At 45.2% G+C, this 23,135-nt stretch overlaps 1 protein-coding gene across 1 annotated transcript in view; it reads left to right on the top strand.

Annotated features, from left to right (window-relative positions):
- CALB2 (calbindin 2) overlaps positions 1-23,135 on the top strand; it is a 170,292-nt gene that overhangs the window by 105,226 nt on the left and 41,931 nt on the right. The window contains exons 7-8 of the mRNA XM_085637894.1: positions 4,471-4,526; positions 17,898-17,937. Coding sequence (XP_085494020.1) covers positions 4,471-4,526; positions 17,898-17,937 — 96 coding nt within the window. The remainder of the gene's footprint in view (positions 1-4,470; positions 4,527-17,897; positions 17,938-23,135) is intronic.

Below are 23,135 nucleotides of genomic sequence, written 5' to 3'. Positions count from 1 at the left end.
GCCACCTTCTGTGATGATGCAGACACCACCCATAGAACCAAGTATAACACTGCTGCTAAAGCCATTAACGTCAGAAGACAGTATCCGTATGGCAAAGGAAAACATTAAGGTGAACTTTAATGTTTCCTTGGCAGAGCACCACACTAGTGCTCATATATGTAAGAGATTTTCAGCTCCAAGTCAGATGCCCTTGCAGTGACTGATAATGATTGTGGCCATATAAAAGATGATGATGATTCGGAGGCTGATAAGCTCCTTCACAGTTCTAATGCTGATGCTGGTTTGCAGCTCTACTTATAAAGTGTGCATGGCCTAGGCACCACTCCACTAGGGCATATAAATGCCCTCTTTGGCCCTTCATCAGAGGAGGTCTCATTTATGACTGTGGTGCATAAAGTCACGGAAGCTTTGACCTTACCCTGTGTGGACACAAAGACCAACATTCCGACGGAGATCTTACAACCCTTTTCCTCTGTGGGGGCCCCCACTTGCTTCCAATCAGTGAAGCACTCTTGGACCATGTCTTTTAATGCAAAACAGAAACACTTTTTGACCAAGCAGTCCACACGCATATTGTTCCATGTCAAAGTTCTGCTCCAAGTGACCTATACTTTTGTCCTCTCACCAGTCACCAGGAAGTGTGGTCCTCCTCGAAGCTGAACCCAAATGGCTTTCCAACTCTGTCTTCTGATTGACAGTCAAAAGAACTGGCCTCTAGGGCCCGAAAAATCATCGGGTAGCTTGGCCCTTTGTATTGCTAATGCCATCTGCCTTCTGGGTTGAAATGTTGAGGCCTTGTGGAAATTAGCAAAATGTACAGGGATCACATGAACAAGCAGTTTAAAGACTTGACCAATATAGGCTTAGATGCATCCAAACAGATCTTGAAGTGTGGTCTGGATTCTGTGGACACAGTTGATTCATCACTGGACACAGCTGTCATTCTGCGTCAGTATGCTTGGATGTGTTCCAGTGAATTCTCTGGAAATGTCCAAGCCGCACTCGTGGACATACCCTTTGATGGAAAGCAGCTGTTCCAACAGAAAGCCGACTCCTCTCTGGAGTGCTTTAAAAACACCACAGCTGACGGATAGAGTTTATCCTCCCAGTGTGACTGTTTTATCACCGTTGTAGGATGTATTTGTGGCTACCCCAGGACAGCGCAGTCTTGTCAAAAACATAAGCTTCCTAGCATGTCGATACACCTCAACAGTTGAACCATTGTTTTGAGGCAGGGGTGATTCTAGGGGGCTATATCGACTGCAGCAACAGATGTAGTCTCCACAATCTTCTGCCAGCTCTGCTACCTAAAAATATTTCTACTGCCCTTTCACATCACCATCTTCCATTGGAGAATGGGACTCCCGTTTTTCCACCAAATGGAAGGCAATCAATTCAGATCAATTGTTCATCCCGCTGATCCACAGAGGCTATACCTAGCTCTTCCCATCTCTCCCTCCAGACCATCCTTCCTCCAAAAGGCCCTTCTGTTTATCAGACACCTCCATTTTTGAGGTGGAAGTCCTTGTCCTGTTGAACAAATTGGCTGTAGAGCGATCTACACGTTCTGAACATTGACAGGACAAGTTCAAGATGCTGTCTCTGAGTCAAGTCATACTGGCCCTGAATATGGAAGGAGGTTTGTGGTGAGATTCTGGCTCCACCAGTTCACAGTCCATGTATCTATACATTTGGATGACTGGCCAGTGAACATGGAGACCACAGTTCAGGCCAGGAAACATCTTCAGAGGAGGAGGACTCTCCTCCACATCATAGGTTTTACCATAAACGTCCAAAAGTCCCACCTCTTTCCTGTGCGGAGGCTGAACCTTCCCAGAGATGGTACTGGATACACCCTGCCTGTACACCCATCCTCCTCTTCAGACGATCACAGCTATTTGGGAGATAATTCTGAGATTTTTAACTGAGGCTCAGGCTCTGCAAGTTCAGCGTTTGCTTATCTTAATGGCCCTGTGCAGCCCCTAGTGCCAAAAGCCAGATAGTGGATGATGGTCCTTCAGCGGTGTCTGAGGTTGCAGTGACTCCACCATCAGGAGAGCCCCATTGTCCAGGTGCTATTCATCCAATTCAGCACTAGTGGAGGCACCCCTCAAGCCTTTTGGAGTGCCATACTTTCAACCCTCAAACTCTGGCTACCATTGTCGTGGATGCCATCTCACTGTGCATGGGTCCCCGTATTAGCAACATGATGGCACTGACCATAGATCAATGTTGGAGAAGCACCTGCACAGAATTCTGCTTGAGCTGCGGGTGGTCCATCTTACAGGGAAAGTGTTTGTCCCTTCTATTTTGGGGAGTAACATTCAGATTGTATGGCCGGTACCACAGCTGTCCATTGTATCAACAGATAGTGTGATGTGGGGTAGTGGATCCAATGATGTGAGGCTTTTTGTCTGATGAAGTTGGCACAGCAACAGAGAATCTTCCTGGCAGCGGCACACCAAGCAGGCTTCCTCAGTGTGAGGACGGATGCTCGAACTCCGTCACATCTCACTAAAGGATCATGCGTGGGCGCTGCACCCCAAAGTGACAGAGGTAATCTGCTCCAGATTGTGTTTTTTATTTATGAATCTCTTTGTGATTGACCAGACAGAGTTGTGTCTTACATTTCCCTCTCAATGAAGAATGCCTTCAAGTTCAACTGGCCTCAGGGCCTGCTGTACGCATTCTGACAATCCCGCTACCAAATCAATCTGTGGACTTCGCTGTAACAAGTTGATTTAGTAGTGCGATTGGGAAGGCATCAGGCTCTTTAAGTTTTGGCTTTCTAACATCTTGTGATTTGTGTTGTCCCTTTCACAGCAGGATCTGGTGTTGGCTACACTTAAGGGCTGTCTGGCAGCCTTGTCTGCCTTCATGTGTCTTTTCTGTTTAGATCACCACTAGTCGCACATTTTGTAGAAGGTTTTCTTTCCTTGTTTTCTCCTGCTCTGCTTATTGTTCCTCATGGGATTTTGAATCTCGTTTTGACTTTCTCCATGGCATCCCCATTCAGTCTGATGTACAGTTGCCCGATTCAAATTTTTACCTTGAAGACAGTTTGGTTGGTGGCAGTAACTCCAACTCATAGTGTTGCGGAACTTTGGGCCCTATCAGTTCATTCACCTTTAATCGTGGTTCTTCGCACCTGCCCAACCATGGTACTCAAAGTGGTTGGTTTCTGCATTCTATATCACCTAGTCTGTTACACTTTCCTTTTACTTCCCTCCTCCATATCCAGCAAGGGGGGAGCGCATAGACTTGACCCCAAACGTGCAGCCCACCCTGGTCAGGACAAAGTGGATGATTAGTTGTTTGTGTGCTCTTCCAAAGCTAAGAAGGGCAAGGTGATGAGCAAGCGAACCACTTAATTCTGGATCATCCTCTGTATGAAGATTTGCTAGGCCCTGGCCAATAAAGACCTTCCTGAGGGAATTTACGACCACTCCACCAGATCGGTCTCTGCTTCTACAGTCCATTCTGGAGATATCCTGGTTGCTGACATCTTTCAAACACCTATATGGTCATCTTTGCATACTTTGCCAAGCACTACTGACTCATGTCTCGGGTACACACTCAGGGATTCTTTGTCCGAGTTGTGTAGCATGACTTCCTTGGTTAACCGGCTCTACTGTCCCACCTTCCAGAGACTCATTCTTAAGGTGAGGAATTTGCAGGTAAATGCATCTATCAGAAAAAAGTTACATATATTCGTTAATAATATTTCTGATGGATACATAATATTCCTGAAGTTTTCTCACTACCCTCCCCACTTCCCTGAGGAGTTAGTGTCATGACTAATAAGATCCCAAGGTATGCAAACATTTTATGCGCTGTAATTGTCGCTGTTGTTGCTCTCTTGGTTTCTATCTGCGCTTCTTGTACGGATGCAGAAGAAACTCAGGAACTGATGCCAGGGCACCAGCTGGCAACCAGCTGGCATAAAACATACTCTAGAGCCATCATGTCTGGGGAAAGAGTCTTACCTGCAGCCACCTGGCACCACATGGTGGTGGTGGAGAACTATTGCTGGGAAAACCTCTTCTGGACCAATTTGAAAACTGTGAGGGGAAATTCTTAAGGTACAGAATTTCTAGGAAGATTATGTAAGCACCAGACATATAGTTACAACATGAACATTACCTTTTCTTTTATCAGGGTGGAGGTGAAGGATCTGCTGATCGAGGTGAGTGTTTCTTTCACAGAAGAGATCTAGGAGCAGCTGTGCACAGTATGTGTTTCTATTTGGGAAAAGATTTAGGATCCCCTTATCGAGATGCCTCTTTCTATCAGGAAAGAAATTTAGAGTTGCTGATCATTGTGTTTTTATGGGGGAGGAAATGTAGAATCTACTGATTGAGGTGCATGATTCCATCAGGAAGTGATTTAGTGGCCTCTGATTGCATTTGGTGTTCCTATTGGGAAGAAGAGAAAGGTAGCGCTTATTAAAATCTGCTTCTTTCTTTACAGCTACGAATGTTTGACATGAATGGCGACGGGAAGCTGTGTCTATCAGAGATGTCCAGGTAAGAGGCCCTAGACTGTAGAACTAAGACCATCCACCTTGCATTGTACTGAACACAATATTGGGACAGCCTCTAACAGAAACAATTTTTTATGTGTTGAAATTAATAGGAAACAAAATGCGATTCTGACTTCTAATTGCAGATACCTGACCTTAGAATACTCTCCAGGCACCAGACTGGATCCCCAACTTTTCTCCAGAAATGCTCCTTTGTGCTACTAGATGGTGCCATGAGGTTCCGCACTGACTCCATAATGCCCTGGAAGTGACAGATTTAAGCACCACCCTTGCACTCCGATATCAATTCCTTTCTTTCTGTTCATTCTGATGAAGAGCTGGAGTTTCACGCCCTGTTTCATCGGCCTTCCAATAACTTCTAAACAAAATCTTGTGCGCTGAAGAATGATATTCCCTTCTAAAAAGACAGGTTCTAAACCATGCTATTACTGTAGAGAACAGATGTCAGTCACAATCCGCACAAGATGTGCCTGTCTTGTGTGGGTTCAGGCCACTGCTCAAAGTCATGTGATAAATGTGCACTTATGCACCTAAAGGCAGTTCAGGCCCAAGAAACGAAGCTGTGCGTGGCCGAACATATTGTATTGCATGAAGTAGTGGCCCATGCTTTAGTCACATTTCTGCTCCAACTCACGAGTGCAGTTTTGGTACCACTCTTAGGGCCATTAATTGTGAGCAATCAACTTTGTGAAGTTCTCTGATAAGTTGAAATCAAAGTCCAACCACAAACATAAAAAATCAACGTGGGATTCAACTCCATTCTGTCAGTCTGTTTCGTAAGAGAAGGTACAAGGGCATCATGATGTTAGTCTGTATCTCTCTCTAACCCAGTCATGGAGCTGATTCCCCGAATTTTCCTGGTTGGTCCCCGGCCAACGGCAACGCCACAGCAGATGAAGGCCTTGAAGGAGGTCATGTTGCAGATTTTTTGTGCTATTTCGGCTCCCCCTGGTGTTTTCATGCCCCAAGAATCTGCAGAGCCTCCAGTCGGGTACTGCCTTTGGACACATACTCAGCCGCCATCTTCTGACCCCTTGAGACCTGCTTTAGGCCATGTATCGACTCCAGTACAGTATTCCATTCCAGTTTTAAGACCTGTGCTGGCCCTTCCATGTCAATGACAATACAGAAGCCACTGGTGCCAGAAGAGGATCCGGTGCTGATTCCAATATCAGGCACCGAACTGACACTGAACTGACTTAGGCCCGATCTTGAGTGATGTGCTACAAGATTACAAAAGCACAATCAGTCGCCATAAAGCCTAAGTCTAACCCAGTGCCTCTACCAGGGTGGACAACACACTCCAGCGGAGACTCCATTCTCTTTTTGGCTCTTATTGTAAACAAAGGACACCCCGAATGGACATGGTGATGGTGGGAAGGAGGATAGTTTTCTCCCACCTTACTACACAGATGACAACTTGTACATGGATCTACAGGAGGCCGATGGGTTTGATACCGCCCCAATGGAAGAGAGTGTATCATGTGCAGTACTGGTACGGCCGGCAGCTGAGGTTCTATATTTACTTCTGCCTTCAGTCGAGACTAAAATGAACATCCTTATGTAAATTCTGCACTCAGGGTAAGCCACATCTGAGCCATTGCTCTTCTTTAGGAAGGTCCTCACCGATACCTTAAATGGCACTTGGTTAAAGCCCTGTTCCTGCCCATCGGGGATGAGGCAGGTGGCCAGGCATCAAAGACCAGAGTGTTGACCCTGATTTTCTTACTAAACATACTACCTTGAAAAATGAAATGAAAAAAGTATTTGATAAAGCGCACTGCGGCCAAGCGGCTTCCTGGCGCTGAAACCTGATCAGGACTCACATCAATCGGACCGAAGGACAAGGAGGAAAAAGCCTGAGAGAAAAAAAAGGTTTTTAAAGCTTTACGAAAATGGGAGTAAATGGGGATGGAGCGAATAGAGAGGGGAAGACTGTTCCAGAGCTGAGGAGCCAAAACCGAGAAGCGAGTGCCTCCGGTCCTGGATTTGCGGAAACGAGGAATGTGTAAGAGAGAGAGAGAAGAAGAGCGAAGAGTGCGGCAAGGTGCATAGGGAGAGATGAGAGAGGAGATAAAGGAGGGGGCAGAGCGGGAATGGGCCTGAAAGGCTAGGCAGGCCAGTTTGAAAAAAGAACGGAAGTGAACAGGAAGCCAATGAAGGGTTTTAAGGGCAGGAGTGATGTGAGAGGATTTGGGAAGGGAAAGAATGAGGCGAGCAGCTTGGTTTTGAATGGCCTGAAGTCTGCGTGATTGAAAGGCGGGAATGCCTACGTACAGGCCGTTGCCATAGTCAATGCGGGAGATGACAAGGGCCAGGACTATGGTTTTAAGGGCATCCGTAGAAAAGAACCGAGAGATCTTCCGGATAAGACGAAGGGATAAAAAACAAGAGGAGACGACCAAGCTAATCTGACTATGCATCGAAAGATCATGACTGACTTTGATGCCAAGGGTACGGACCGAAGGGACAGGTGAGGGAGGGGGGCCAAAAGAAAGGGGCCAGTGTGCAGGGGACCAAGGGTTAGAAGGACCACCAGTGAGGACAAGTTCCGTCTTATCAGGATTGAGTTTCAGATGGTTAGCGCTCATCCACTCAGAAATAAAAACTAAAGTGGAACAAAATTTAGGAAGAGAAACAGGAGAAGAGGATAAATCAAAAATGAGCTGTAGGTCATCGGCATAGTTATAAACAGAGACTCCAAGCTCAAGAAGGGAAGTGATAAGGGGTTGGATATAAAGATTAAAGAGTAAGGGGGAAAGAGAGGAGCCCTGGGGAACGCCACAGGTGACCGGGCGGGAGGGGGCCGCAAAGCCAGAAAGATGAACCGCCTGGGACCTATCCCGGAGAAAGGATGCTATCCAGGAAAAGGCCACCCCCCGAATACCAGCTGATCTGACACGGTCGAGCAAGATGGAGTGGTCGACCGTGTCAAATGCAGCGGACAGATCGAGGAGGACCAGGGCTTGGGGGAGGTTAAGATCGGCTTTCCCCTTGAGCTCATCCAGAACCGCTAAGGACCACTCCCTCCGTGGAATGACCCGGGCGGAAGCCGGCCTGATGAGATGCCAAAAGGCCATTCTGCTCAACATACGAGGAGAGGCAAGAGGTGACATGTGCCTCAAGAATTTTGCCAAGATATGGAAGTAGGGAAATAGGACGAAAGTTGGAGGGAAGAGAAGGATCCATGCCAGTTTTTTTCAGAATGGGAAGAACAATAGCAGATTTAAAAGAAGATGGAACAGAACCCAAAGTCAAAGAAGAGTTGAGAAGAGCAAGAGGGGGGGCAGAACAGCTGGTGAATAGAGTTTTAAGGATACGGGCTGGCGCACAGTCGGCAGGAGAATCTGACCTGACTTTGGCCAGGAGTTTAGAAAATAGTTCCAAAGATATGGGAGGAAAGGAGGCAAAGGAGGGAAGAGGAGGGGGGAAGGGAGAAACAAGGCGAGGTTGAGAGACAGAGGGAATATTGGCTGTGATCTTCATGATTTTATCAATGAAGAAATCATTGAGTGAGGAGCAAAGGGTTTGTGAAGGAACGGGGCCGGAAGTGGAGCGATCGGAGGTGGCTAGGGCATGAACCAGGGAAAAAATTTCCCGAGGTTTATTGACAGCTGAAGCCACTCTTCCAGTGAAGTAGGAAGTTTTTGCTGCGAGTATCGCTTTTTTGTAATCCGAAAGAAGTGTTTTGTATTTGACGCGCCGAGATGGACTGTAGTTACGTCTCCAGAGGTGTTCCGACCGCCTGAGATCAAGTTTGAGCGTTTTAAGCTCAGGAGAGAACCATTTATGAGCGTCGAAAGGACGAACCTTTTTTACTTTTCTGAGCGGTGCGACTAGATCGCAAGAAGAAGCGAGCCAGATGCGAACGGACTCAGCTTGGGAATCGAGAGAGAGATCTTTAAGAGCCGGGGCAGAGGAGGCCAATGTGCGCGTGAGGGCGTCGAGATCAATCAAATTCCAGTTTCGGGCTAAGAGGTTTTTAAGGAGTGGGGGCTTAGAGGCCATGCCGAAAAAAATGGAAAACGTGATGTTAAAATGATCCGACCACACACAAGGGGAAATGAGAAGGGAGGAAATATTAGAACAAGTGGACCATATTTGGTCTAGGGTATGACCCTGAGCATGAGTGGGAGCTGTGACATAGGGTGTGAAATTAAGACAATGGAGGGTAGCAGAAAAGTCTTTAGAGGAGGAGTCTTCCCTGATATCGCCTGGCCAATAATTGAAGTCGCCAAGCAGAAGGACCGAGGAATTATTGACCACCAGTGTGGCCAAGAGGTCTTGGAGGGAAGGAACAAAGGAGGACATGGGTTGGGGGGGACGATACACAAGAACAACAGTGAGAGGCGCTGAGAGATTAAGTGAACGAGCCACCAGATAGTCGACATTAGGTATAGGAGGGTATGAGAGGAGTTGGAATTTGAGAGAAGAGCGAATGAGCATCGCCACTCCACCACCGGCTTTGCCTGCTGGACGATCAGCTCGGAGGGCATAATGAGAGTCAGGGAGAATGGCCAGAAGGTCAGGGAGGGAGTCAGAGGAAAACCATGTTTCGGTCAGGCAGAGGATGTCAGGGGAGTCTGTGGTCAGAAGGTTAAAGAGGGCCGTCTGATGTTTGACCGCAGAGTGGGTGTTGAGAAGATGAACTGAAGCCTTGGAAAGCCTTGTGGCTCAAGCTTCAACCAATAAGGTAAATCTCAATTCTTTCTGCTGAGTTCTCCAGATAGTGAGTCCAAGAGGATTGAGGCATTAGGCAAGTATATGTTCTACTCTGCTAGCTTCGCATTGGGATCTGTAAATGTTGTATGTGTATTGCTTGCTACATATGTTTTTTAAAGGACATGGCTATTGAGCTCTTGCCAGATGCCATTTGAGACCCTAGGGCCTCTCCTAGCTCAGACAATCCATAGGATGCAACCAAATATGTGATCTGTACTGGCCTAAATACTACAGATTGCTTGGGGAGGAGAGTTGGCACCCATGTTGTGTTCCCCTACATGCATGGCTGAATTCCACAGGATTCTCCGGAGATGACTATGCTTTTTGTGGCTCACACCTTTTTCGGTGAAAAGGCAGATTCTGCCTTGACGCACTTTAAAGCTAGTAGAGCCATGGGACACTCTCTTGCGTCTCTTGACCCCTGCCAAGACGTTCCTGCATTAGTTCAGAAAGTTCAGAGGCTACTGCAGGGGGCTGGGTTATAGGTAAATGCAGTCTCCCCAACCAGTACAGCAGTCACCCCAGTCCCGTCTAGGTTGTGGACCCAAGAGTGGGACAGCAAGGTCATTAACCCTCCCTTTCCTCTCCCACTGCTGCGACAGCATCAATCCACTTTAGGTTTCCCTTAGAGGCACACGCCCATCCAGTGAGGACCAGGATCCATCCTTTCCTCCCAATGGGCGATCCATAATGGCCGGCAGATGTGTCTTTCAAACCTTTCAACATGGCTATGCCCTGCCTTTTCTTTTTGCCCTGGCAAATATTCCCCCGTCATCACAGCAAAACTCCGGTGAACACCTGTCCATTCCCAAGAGGTGGGAGTGTTGCTGTCTAAAGTTGCTATTCAGATGGTAAAGGACTGGGAAAGAAGAGAAGGTTGTTACTCTTGCTAGTTTATTATTCACACTCCGCGTCAGAGGGCGCAGAAAGAGATAAACAATAAAGTGATATCAGCGCACATGGCTGGTACTAATATGCAACTCTGCTCCACCACTTCCTGGGCAGTACAGAGCCAACAAGGAGCTACATGACACCATCCAGTGATGCGCTGCAGCAATGCTGTAGAAAAGTCTCCAGATCCAGTCTGGTGCCTAGCGAGTATTCTAAGGCGAGCAATCTGCGGTTAGGTTCAGTATCCACAGGAAAGAGTTTTACTAAAGGTGAGTCACGTGTTTGTTTGCCCCAACTCATCTTACTGAGTATTGTATTTGGGCACTGGGAAATTTGGATCATTCGAGAGAATTGGCTGCAGTGCAGCCTTGAAAACCATTTGTCATGAAAGACTCGTGAACAAAGAGATAGCTATATGAGATGGGTGGTTGAATTGTAATCCAAGGTAGGAAATCATTTTAAATGGGGGCGGGGCAAAGAGTGCTAGTGATGGGGCCACGTAGATTTTGATGAGTGCTGTTGTTGCACTTACTGCAGGGGACATTGTAGCAACTACTGGTGTCCTAGCACAGGAGTATGAATGGACAGTTTGCCTGTGGAAAAATTGTACCAAGATATGGTAACTAAGTTATACAACATGAGAAGTGGTAACAAAAAGGAGGCACTTTAAAAGGTCAGATGAGTGTCCTAGTAAAAGGGGGATGGTATTCAATGTAAATAAGAACAATTGTTACTTACCTGTAAACAGGTGGTTCTCCAGTATTGGTGTCTTTCATAGATTCACATGCTTGAATATTCCCCGTCGTCGGAGTGGGAGTCCCACGGTAAATAATATAGCAATATATACAGCCATAATATATATATATATATATATATATATACACATATACATAAGTAATCATATAAAACAGAGATATAAGTAAGTAATAACATCAAGAATGTCCCTATATGAAATTTCCATAGAGATACATGGAAAGAGAAAAAAGACATTCGTAGTCTATCTCTGTCATTATGTTAGTCCGAACTCCGGCCAATCAGGCGCCAGCTCCTCTCTAGAACCTTCTCCTCAGAGCTCCTCACCTCAGATTTTCGTAGCACCATAGTGACTCAGAGTGTATGAGGAGAAGAGAGCCTCTGAAGGGAGGAGGGAGGGTCGCATGTGAATCTATGAAAGACACCAATACTGGAGAACCACCTGTTTACAGGTAAGTAACAATTGTTCTTCTCCAGTATTGGGGTGTCTTTCATAGATTCACATGCTTGAATATAGAATAGCTAGCAGTAACAATATCATTGTTTCCATGATCACACAGCTTCGAAATTGTAATGACAATCAATCTTCTTATGCATAGGACAGTACTGAATAACTGTAACAGTATAAATGCATCATTATGCCAATTATAAATGGAAACAATATGGAGGAGGGAAGGAAGAGGCTCATCTTATTTAAAAAGATTGCGAAGCACTGCCTGCCCAACTGCAGCATCCTCCTCGTTTAAAGTTGTCAAGCAATAGTGTCTTGTAAACGTGTGTCTGCTCGACCACGTAGATGCTCTGCAGCTCTGATGCCAAGGCACTCCAGCAAATAAAGCAGTTCAGGAAGACATTGCTCTGGTGGAGTGAGCCCTCACTGGTGACTGCAATGGCTTGTTTGCCTTTTGATGGCAGAAGACGATGGCAGCTGAAACTTAACGTGCAATAGTTGGTTTCGTCACTGGACGACCTTTGTGAAAGCGTCCATAAACTATGAATAGTTGATCAATCCTTCGTAAAGCAGCCGTTCTGCTGATGTAGAATGTTAAACCTAGTTTCACATCCAGGGAATGTAATCTCTGCTCCGTAGGAGTTTGCGGATAGCAAAGAAAGTTCTTAAAATCACTGGTTCGTTAATATGACAGTCTGAAGGCACCTTCAGCAAGAAATTTGGATCTGTACGCAATACTACAGAATCTGGTTTGAACTGTAGGAAAAAGGTGGATTTATTGTAAATGCATGAATGTCACGGACGCGACGTGAAGACGTTAGCGCCCGAAGAAAAGCCACCTTCCATGTTAGATACTACAACTCGACCTTGTGAATCGGTTCGTACGGTGGTCTCATTAGTTGAGCCAATACGATGTTCAGATGCCACAATGGAGGAGATTTGCAAAATAACCCCTAGACGAATTGATGGATAATCCTTGAAGAAACAAAAGGGAAGTTGAACCATCCTGACGGAAACGGAAAATTGCCGCCAGAAAAAACCCCTAAAGGTTGCATGAGAGAAACCCGGAGTTAGCTAAATGCAAGAAGAACGGTAACAATTGTTCTGGTGTGGAGTGAAAACGGGTGCACCCCATTAGATGCACACCAGTGGGGAACACTTTTCCACTTTAATTTGTACATTTTCACCGTAGAAGGCGCCCTCGCCCTCGCTAAAATGTCTCTACAGTCCTGTGGAGTATCCAAATGGGCAAATTCACAGTGCTCAGGTTCCAAGCTGATAAGCTCAGTGAGGAGGGATTCGGATGACCAATTTTCCCCTTGTCCATCGTGAGTAGATCTGCACGAGGCTGTAGAATGATTGGTTCGGATTGAGACAGTAGGAGTAGTTCTGAGAACCATGCCTGCCGAGGCCAACAGGGGGCTATAGAAGTAGATGGCAAGGTTGCCTCCGCATCTACCACAGAAACTCGAGGTACGAGTGGGATTGGGGGGAAGAAAAAACGTAGTCAAACAGATCGTACCAGTCCATCAAAAGGCATTGCCCAGAGATCTTTTGTGGGGAAGCCAGCTTGCGTAATCTCGGCATTTCCGGTTCTCTAGTGTGGCAAAGAGATCCAGCTGTGGGCGACCCCATCGTTGAAATATCCTCTATAGAGTTGGTTGATGCAACTCCCATTCATGGGTCGATGAGGAGGACCCGCTCAGGGAATCCGCCAGGATATTGGATACCCCCGGTCGATTAACTGCTGCATATCGTGATGCGATGGTTGATAGACCAATCCCAAATCGACTGAGCTAGTCGAGACAGTTTCGGAGATTTTATCCTGCCCTGCTTGTTTATATAGTGCATGCAGGTTGTATAGTCTGTCTGTATCAGGACTGATTCTCCTTGGATTAAAGGATGAAAAGCTTTGAGAGCCAGCAATATATAGCCATGAGATCCAACCTGTAGAAGTGCCAGGTTTTTTTTTTTTTTTTTTTTTTTTGACATATTGACCATTTTCCTTTTATTGATAAAACCTCCAAATGAGCACCCCATCCTTCCAGAGAGGCGTCTGTTATTGTCATGTCTGGTACTATTGTCAGAAGAGAAATGCCTTCCGTTAGATTTAACGGTTGCGTCCACCACCTTTGCGCCAACTTCATCCGATCTGTGACGTTTACAACATCGTTCAAAGAACCTGTAACCTGGCGTTCTTGGACATCCAGTACTCCTTGGATGGGGCGTGTCTGTAATCTGTAATGAGGGATCAATGCAATGCATGATGACGCCATTTTCAGAAAGGACTTCAATATTCTTACAGAAACGGGTCTTTTTGATCTGATAAGGGTTACCAGTCGGAGAATTTTTTGAAGACGGTCTTGGGAGAGAAGTGCCCTTGCTGACACTGTGTCTAAAGTTGCTCCCAGAAAATCCGTGCGATGAGAAGGCAGTAGATGGGACTTTGTGGTATTTATGGATAGCCCTAAGGTGCGAAAACACCTCCTGTCAAAGATGTGTGTGTTGTAGAAGTTGAACTTTCGATTGTGATTTTAGGAGATAGTCGTCCAGAAATGGAAAGATCTGAACACCCTGGAACGTAGGACGCTACCACAGGGGCTAGCACCCTTGTAAACCCTCGAGGGGCCGAGCGCAGTCCGAATGGTAAACTTTGAACTGGAAAATCCCCTCGACCCACTCGAAAACGAAGAAATTTCCGATGTTGTCGTAGTATGGAGATATGTAAATATGCATCTTGGAGGTCGATTGTTTCCATGAAATCACCTTGTGAAAATAATCGCAAGATCTCTACATGCGTTCGCCTACGAAAATAATGTTTCTTTAGATACCTGCTAAGAGCCCTCAGATCTAGAATGGGCTTCCATTCCCCCTTCCTTTTTGTGATAAGGAAGAATCGGGAATAAATCCTTTCCCTCTTTTGAAATCTTGGTACTACTCCTATGGCTCCCCTGTGTTATAGAAATTGAACTTGTTGTAACAGTTCTTTGATATGAGCCGGTGGCAGTCCGGTAGGTGGTGTGGGTGGAGGGAATTCGATGAACTCCAAAGTGTGACCTCTTGCTATAATTTCCAAAACCCAACGGTTCCTTGTATGGAGGACCATTGAAAATAGTACCGATAGATTCGATCTCCAATTTTCTGGGACTAATGGAAGTCATGTCTCTTAGGAGTGTAACCCTTGTAAGAGGATTTTCCTCTGTAAGTCTTGGAAGACTGCTGTCGAGAAGTTTGCTGTTGGTTAGAGGAATATCGGTTTGAACCCTGGTTATAAGGTCGATATCGATTGATTCCTCTTCGAAAATAGAGGAGGTGCCGCGTCCGCGTGCACCCCGAAAGGGTTGTTATCAAAATTGCAATGTGCCCAGAGAGCGAGCAGTATCTGTATCTTTCTTTATCGATTGGAGAGCTTCATCCACCTGATCTCCGAATAAAACCTCTTCTTCGTCATATGCCATGGTCTTTGACGGTTCCGGCAGTTGCTCAACTAGTGTTGACATATCCGCCCATACTTGACGGTCCTAACGACCCAGGATGGCCAAAGCATTAGCCGCTCTCACCATGGTGGAAGCCATCGAAGAGAATTTTCACCCTATGGCATCCAAACGACATCCACCACGATCAGGTGGTGCAGTGATCGTAGATGCAGGGTTTCTAGCCCGGCGTTGCTGTGCCTGTGTGACTACAGAATCTGGCTTCGCTTGACCAGTGAGGCACGCTGGTGCTCCTAATGGTGATTTGTACCTTTTTCTCCAATCTAGCTCCCGTGCTGGAAGACTATGAGGCCTCCATAATCGTTTTGCCTTCCTCCCCAATAAATTCGATTATAGGGATTGTATGTGTTTGTTTAACAGGCTGATCTTTGAAATCGTACAGGAAATAATCCTTCGTTAATTTGAACGTTAGTGCTGTCCTATCCCTTAACTGGTGGAACTTGCATATCAACAGGTGGTGAGTCACCAGGTAGCACCGGAGAGGGAGATGGTGTTTGGGCATGATAGTTATCCCACTCCGCCATACCATCATCATCATCATCATCATCGCCACCATCATCGAGAATCTCACCATCCTCCCTGTCCTGAGGAATTTCTTCTTCTTCTTCAGTATCATGAGAAGGTACTGTCCGAGTTGAAGAATGTCTCAGCGGTACTGTAGGTATTACCACAGAAAGTATTGGAGCCGGTACCGGTTCCGATATAGTTGTTGGCACCACTGGAGTAAGCGGAACCACAGACACTTGTGGTGATAAAGGAAAAACCGCCGATTATAGTTGTCACAACCGATTCAGCTAAACCTTCTTCTGAATCTTGATCTGAGTCAGTGGTAAAACAATGGTTAAGGAAGGCGGGAATCCTCCACCGATATAACTTCACCCGACCTTTCTTGTCAAGTACTCGGTGGTAATGGTAATAAAGGAACAGCAGCAAAGGACGAAGTAGTCGCTGTATATGTCGAAGAGATTTGGATTTTTAATGACCTCTGTGCAGAAGTCGTCTTTTTTAAACCCTTATTTTTACCGATGAGACTGCAGTCGACGGGCTCTGAGGCATAGAAGGCTATTGAAGAGATCTTTGTAGACGGAATCGTCTACGGAACCATCGTCGACGGAAACCACCATCGAAAGATTCATTGCCGATGGAACCATCGTCGACGGAACCATCGTCGACGGAACCACCGTAGACGGAACCACCGTAGACGGAACCACCGTAGACGGAACCACCGTAGACGGAACCACCGTAGACGGAATCACCGTAGACGGAATCACCGTAGACGGAATCACCGTCGACGGAATCACCGTCGACGGAGCCATCGTCGACGGAGCCATCGTCGACGGAGCCATCGTCGACGGAGCCATCGTCGACGGAGCCATCGTCGACGGAATCACCGTCGACGGAATCACCGTCGACGGAGCCACCGCCGACGGAGCCACCGTCGACGGAGCCACCGTCGACGGAGCCATCGCCGACGGAGCCATCGCCGACGGAGCCATCGTCGACGGAGCCACCGTCGACGGAGCCACCGTAGACGGAGCCACCGTAGACGGAGCCACCGTAGACGGAGCCATCGTAGACGGAGCCATCGTAGACGGAGCCCTCGTAGACGGAGCCATCGTAGACGGAGCCATCGTAGACGGAGCCATCGTAGACGGAGCCATCGTAGACGATGAAGCCATCTTTGAAAAAACTGGAAAGTTGAAAACCTCACTAGCCTGAGAACTATGTCTCGTGGGCGACACAGCAGTATTCAAAGAAGAAGAAGTGGCAGATGTCATAGTCAGAGACATTTTCTTCTTTTAAGGAAGGAGTAGGTAACTCCTGTACACTACTGCGTTTTGAGGCTGTGTGGGAACGGCCAGAAGTAAAGTTTTCTACCTCAGAAAATTACTTCATATTTATCCTTAAGTCTCTGGAGCCACAACAAGAGACGGCCTTCCCTGTCTTTCAGAGTTTTTGTAGAAAAAATTCTACAGAATTTATATTCACCCACTTCATGGTAGGGTAAAGACAGTAAATACACTTACTGTGTGGATTTTCTGAGAATAACGTAGCTTTCCACAAAAGAACAAGGTCTAAACAAAGACTTCTTACTTGAAGTCATCCTGAAGAGAAAAAACTGAGCAGAGCTCAGGGAGACTCCCTTTCACACGACGTGCGGTAGAAAATCTGAGGTGAGGAGCTCTGAGGAGAAGGTTCTAGAGAGGAGCTGGCGCCTGATTGGCCGGAGTTCGGACTAACATAATGACAGAGATAGACTACGAATGTCTTTTTTCTCTTTCCATGTATCTCTATGGAAATTTCATATAGGGACATTCTTGATGTTATTACTTACTTATATCTCTGTTTTATATGATTACTTATGTATATGTGTATATATATATATATATATATATATATATATATATTATGGCTGTATATATTGCTATATTATTTACCGTGGGACTCCCACTCCGACGACGGGGAATATTCAAGCATGTGAATCTATGAAAGACACCCCAATACTGGAGAAGAAAACAGTTCTGTGCTAAGAGCAACCGGAACCGCAGAAATAGAACAAAGTGGTGTCTGGTGATGTCCTGGAGAAGGGAGCTAGTGCAGTTTGGTATGGAGTAGGAATCAAGTGACCCGAGAGGAGCTAGTCCAGGAGTTCATTGTGAAAATGCAGAATATGTGAAAGTTATAGACAGCAAAAGAGACATTCAAAAAGCTGTGTTGGGTTAGGTCGATATGAGTTGGGTTACGATGGACTGCATTGTCTTAATGTACGTTTTGTTACATCATTTTATGCTATGTCATCTTATTTATGTTATTTGATGTTATTTTATGCTACCAGCATTACTCCATGATATGTTGTTATTTTGATATAGAACAGACCTCTTGGTGCCTTGGGTCCTTGGTGATCCCCCTGGGGTGAGAGGCAGGTAATTTTCAAGCCTGGTCATCTCCAGGGAACAGGGCGTGTTGTGATCTTAGGGTCCCTGCGGTAGATGTAATTCAACAGCTCTCATTAGCAGGCTGTGTTCTCTCTTTCTCTCCACAGGTTGATGCCCGTTCAGGAGAACTTTCTACTGAAGTTTCAGGTACAGTCTTCCTGCACTCTGTCTTTATGCCCCAAATCAATATTCAAGTGTTATCTGCACTTCCGTCACCTCTGGCCTATATCAGCCCCTCACAAGACTCTTGCCATAAGGACATGGGGTCCCGGTGTTTATTAGCTTGCCTGATCTGATGAGAACCTATCAATCTGGTTGACCAGAGGATGCACATATCATCTCAGGGTATTAACTGCAGATAAAGGGCCAGAAGTAAAGACAACAGATGTAAAAAATGCTCAAGCACATACACATTTTGTGTATAATAAACAACTTAGGACCTGATATTAAGTTTGACAGGTAGTACTCTGTCAGACAGAGTGGAAGAGCACGCTCCCTCCACCTTCCTGATGGACTGCCGTCCGTCAAATTTAGAGATGACCGCGGACCCAACAGTCATTTCTGTACATTGGAGGGAACTCTTGTAATGGTGATTCCCTTCAAGGTACAAAACATTTGTTGGACGTCCGCCATCAGTTTTAAAGGACATCTACCGAACATTTAAACATTTTATGAATTAGAAAAACAAACTCCCGTAGTAGGAATTTGATCCCAAGGTGTGGGGGTCATTATTGTTTTTTTCTGTCCCTCGCTGTCAGGTTTTTTTATTGCGGTGACAGACAGGAATGAGGACATTACACCATCCACTCTAAATGCAGCAGATGTGCCATTGTCGTCTGAGGAATCTTTCCATCTAGGGAGCCAAGGGGAGCCAACGTGGGCTCTGTCAACGGAAACCTTATGGTCCATACATCTCTAAATGAGTTAAGCACAACAGAGTACCCTGTCCGCCAAACTATAAATCAGGCTCTTAATCTCCTGATGCTTCAGTTTCCATATCTTCCATAACTGAGAGCACTTAGAGACAGGCTGCTGGGAAGCATCATAAATAAATGGATATCTTTATTCTTCGTATAGCATTTCCTCTTTGTTTGTGCCCTCCTTCTCAATGATACATTGCTTACCTTGGGATATTAGCTATTAGCAAATGCCATCAAAATCTAGCAGTGCTTCTGAAGAAACTATCAGATTAACATCCTTGTTTTAATGAAGGGGCAACTTTCCTTACAATGTCTATTACATGGCTACAAAAAATGCACAATTCAACAGTTCATCATTCATGTATAGTACTTTATCTCAAACAGCTAGTGCCTTATCACTCACCTGTACCATTATATCTCATGTAGGACTCTGCCTTTATCGTATAGGGCCCGATTTACAAAGGTAAACTTAGATGGACCAAACCTCTACGTTTACGACTTTGGGAATTCGCAAAGGGTATTTATGAGTACCATCTTTATGTCCGCACTCGGGCAGAGATCCACCAGAGTGCGGACATAAAGATAGTACGCGTGATTGCCCTTTGTTAATTCCCAAATTCGTAAACGTACACGTTTGGTCTAAGTTTAGACCGTTTACCTTTGTGAATCGGATCCATAGTGTTCTATTACACACATATAGAATTCTATTGCATTTCTGAAAAGTTTGATCAGACATAGTGCTGCACTGAACTACTTCGTTCTTTTATACACATTAAGAGCATTATCTCCACAGCTATTTTACTGTTGCAAATGCTCTGATTCATAAAATTGGAGACTTTACGAGTGCAAAATAGCTTTTGGGTATGTTCAAAACCAAAATTGTGATTCGGTAACTTGTTAATGGAAACACAAAATAGGTTTGCAATTAGATACTGAATTTCAAATTGAAAGGGGCGTATTTAAGGCGTCCCTTCCAATTTGTGTTTTTTTGTGGTATGTTCCAATGGTTTGCGGCCGCAATTGCGGTTGCAATCATTGGTAGGTTACCGACATATCGAAGGAGGTGGTAACTTATTTGCAAACAGGAAGGGGTCTCTTAGGGACCCCTTTCCCCTTGTAAATATTGGGGAAAAAATGTTTAGGAGTGGGTAATGGTCTATGGCACCACCGCCTACTCGTAAAAAAATAGTTCTTGAAATGTTATTTTTTTTTAATGCATCCCATTTTCCTTTAAGGAAAACAGGCTGCATTTAAAAAAAAAGAGAGATTTCTTTATGTAAAAGCAATCACCCCAGCTGGCCACCATCCCTATGATGGCAGCAATTTGTAGTAGGTCACAATTTAAGAACCATAAGGAGGGAGGGTCAAAGTGTGACACCCCCCACCTACAAATTGGAATTTTGTGAACCAACTAGAGTGAACATATGTTGGTTCTAAAAAGACCAATGCTTTCTGTAAAAGTCAGGGTGCAGATTGCGACCATTTGTACCGATTGCATTGTATGAACATAAGGCTCATAGTGCTCTATTTCAAGCCTGATGCGTTCTCTAAATAATGTTGTTTGGTCATACTCCATCACTGTTCACTTATAGACAAATTCTCCCTCAAACGAAAATCTTGTGTGCTGTCTAACACCCATAATGATGTATCGTGCAAGTATAGCGCCTCATCATACAGTGGTCAGCTAAATATCTATAGTGAGCTATGACACATCTATAGTGCGCCTGCATAGACCCATAGCGCTCTATCGTACCCCTAGTGTTTAGCATACATATGTAGTGTTCAGATATACACCTGTGGCAATTTATCAGACACTTAAAGCGCTCATTATGCATTAATAGCATTTTGATATAGACCCATAATCCCCTATCAAAAACGTATAACGTTCTGTCATATACCTGTAATCTGATATACGCTTATAGGGATCTATCACACAGTAGTAGTCTTTAATTATACAGTTATTGCGTTCAATCAGACATCTGTAATCCCCACTCATACTTCTGCATTTCTTTTTCATACACATATCGTGCTGTGGCACAACTACAGCGCACCAGTGTGCACAATCTTACACAATTGTAGTCTGATAATAGTAGTCTATGATATCTATAGAGTTCTACAATACACAAGTAGTGACTAAGAAAATAACATTATTTATTGTATATCTAAAGCACTGTATTGTACACCTATGGTGCTTCAGCTTACGTCTACACTTTAGTAACCCATACCTATAGTGCTCTATCATACTCCATTAGTGACCTACTATAGTTAAATAGCGCTCTATCGCAATCCCAGACAAATCTGTAGTGCCCTATTGTCAACCATCTGTGTTTTGTTGTGACCTTATAAAACTCATTCACACTACTATAGTGTTAAAAAATATCCAAGTAGTGTTATATTGTAAACCCATAGAGGTCGATCATACAGGTACAGCAACCCAGAATACTAAAGTAGGGCCCAATTCACAAAGAAAGTAGGAAATGTAGAGGCAGGGAACTTTGCCTGCTCATACTTTTTGTAATATTTTCAAATTCACAAATGTTCCAAGGAATACGCCTTGAAACCTCCCCCAGCAAAAGGATTTCAAGCGTACTTCCTCGAAGATCATGTGACCTCCCCGCAGGATCCTATTCCTTCTGTGCAGTGTTCTCCATGGTGGACATCTCCACACAGGGGAAATTAGTTTCCCTTGTGAAAGCACACTTTTTCTGTGGGGAAAATATTTTATCTATACCCCACCCAATCTTGGGGTGATCCATTCTGCTTCCCACTCTGGAAGGATTTGTATGTCAGCCCTTGGCTGGAGGAAAAATCCATCCCTTTCCTGGGGAGGAAGGGGAAATGAAATATAGGTGATTGTGAATCTCTGTAAACATCCATGCTTGTGAATGCAGACCAATGTCCAAGGCTAACCGCATCTTGGAAGGCCCGTTGTCGCACCACTTGAGAGGTACGGAGAATACTATTTGTGGCGGAGACATGCACACACATAAATTGGCTTATGCCTGCCAGGAATGCTTTTGTGATTGGCAGTATTGCAAATTAGGCTGTTAAAGGGAAATTTAGTCATAAACATATTTTGTCAGTAGGCCCCATAGTGTTGTATAGCTTATGCTTATAGTACAGCATCACACATATAGTGTTCTAACATACATCCACAGTGTTCATTCACAGACATACAATTTTCAAACTTACACTGATGGAGCTGTAGTATACACCTATGTGGCTGTCAGGCGAATCTATTCTGCTCTATCAGCTACAATTCTGCATCACACACTATTAGTGCCCAATCCCACACATTTAGTGCTCCATCGTCTACCTACCGGGCTTAGACACACCTATGCTGTACTCTTTTAGTGCTCTCTGCCTTAGACTGTCCTGCTCTATCAAATGCCTATTGTCCTCTAACATACAACTATCCTGCTCTGTTGTATGCTCAAAGATCTCATAGTGAATTATGCGATTCCGTGGCCGGAAATTTCCAGTATAATTATGGATTTTACACATTTACCACATAATTCATCAACTGCTGTACAATTTGCAGTGTATATATAAAATGTTGCTTCTAGCTCAAACAGTTACTAAAAATGTGGCGACGTGTTGTGCAGTGGAAGGCCATTCGTAAAAGTCGACTGGTCATCTTTCTTTTGCCTGTTGCTGTACCTGAGTGTTAAACTGCTACGGGTGAGATAGAACCTTTCTCCAAGACAGTGTTAACGTGTAAAAATGGCAAAATAATGCAGTAATACTGTCACAATATGTGTTGCATCACTCTGCGTTTTCTTGCCTCATAACTTAGGTTAACCCTGCTGTATTAATTTGATCATACCTGTCGCATGATTACAGTGGCCCTGCCTATGAGAAACATGTAAAATCCCCTCTCTTTCTCTCTCTGTGTCTCTCTCTTTCTCTCTCTGTCTCTAAAAACGCCCCTATGCTTCTCCAGATTTACAAAACCATGTAAACCTGAGGATGCACCAATACCTTGCGCCTTTCCAGGCGAGGTACAACTGAGAGAAATTGCTTTATTTCTCCTCGTTTTTTCCTCTTTCCATGTGTGCTGCATTCTGAACACATAGAAAGAGGAAAAAGTCTTCCAATATGGTTTATGTGCAGGAAAGTGCCCCTTCCTGCACAAAAAACAATCCAACCAACCAGTGGCGCAACGAAAGCTGAGGGGGCCCCCCTGCAAGGTACACGGAGGGCCCCCCACTCCGGATTTATTCCGGAGCTCTAAGGCCTGAGTACTGGACTGAGGGGGCCCCTGCAGCTCAGGGCTCCCCCGCACCGCGGGGGATGCGGGGGCCTGTGTTACGCCCCTGCTACCAACAACATGGTGTAAGGGGGCCTGCGTTAAAGCCAGGCTGCCCAAACAACACTAGCACTGGATTGTAGGATAGATACGGTGCATTCCTGTCCTCTCACTTT

Source organism: Triturus cristatus, chromosome 12 (assembly GCF_964204655.1).
Source record: "Triturus cristatus chromosome 12, aTriCri1.1, whole genome shotgun sequence".
NCBI lineage: Eukaryota > Metazoa > Chordata > Amphibia > Caudata > Salamandridae > Triturus > Triturus cristatus.
The sequence above is the reverse complement of the archived record's forward strand: the minus strand, read 5'-3'. Positions and strand labels throughout refer to the sequence as shown.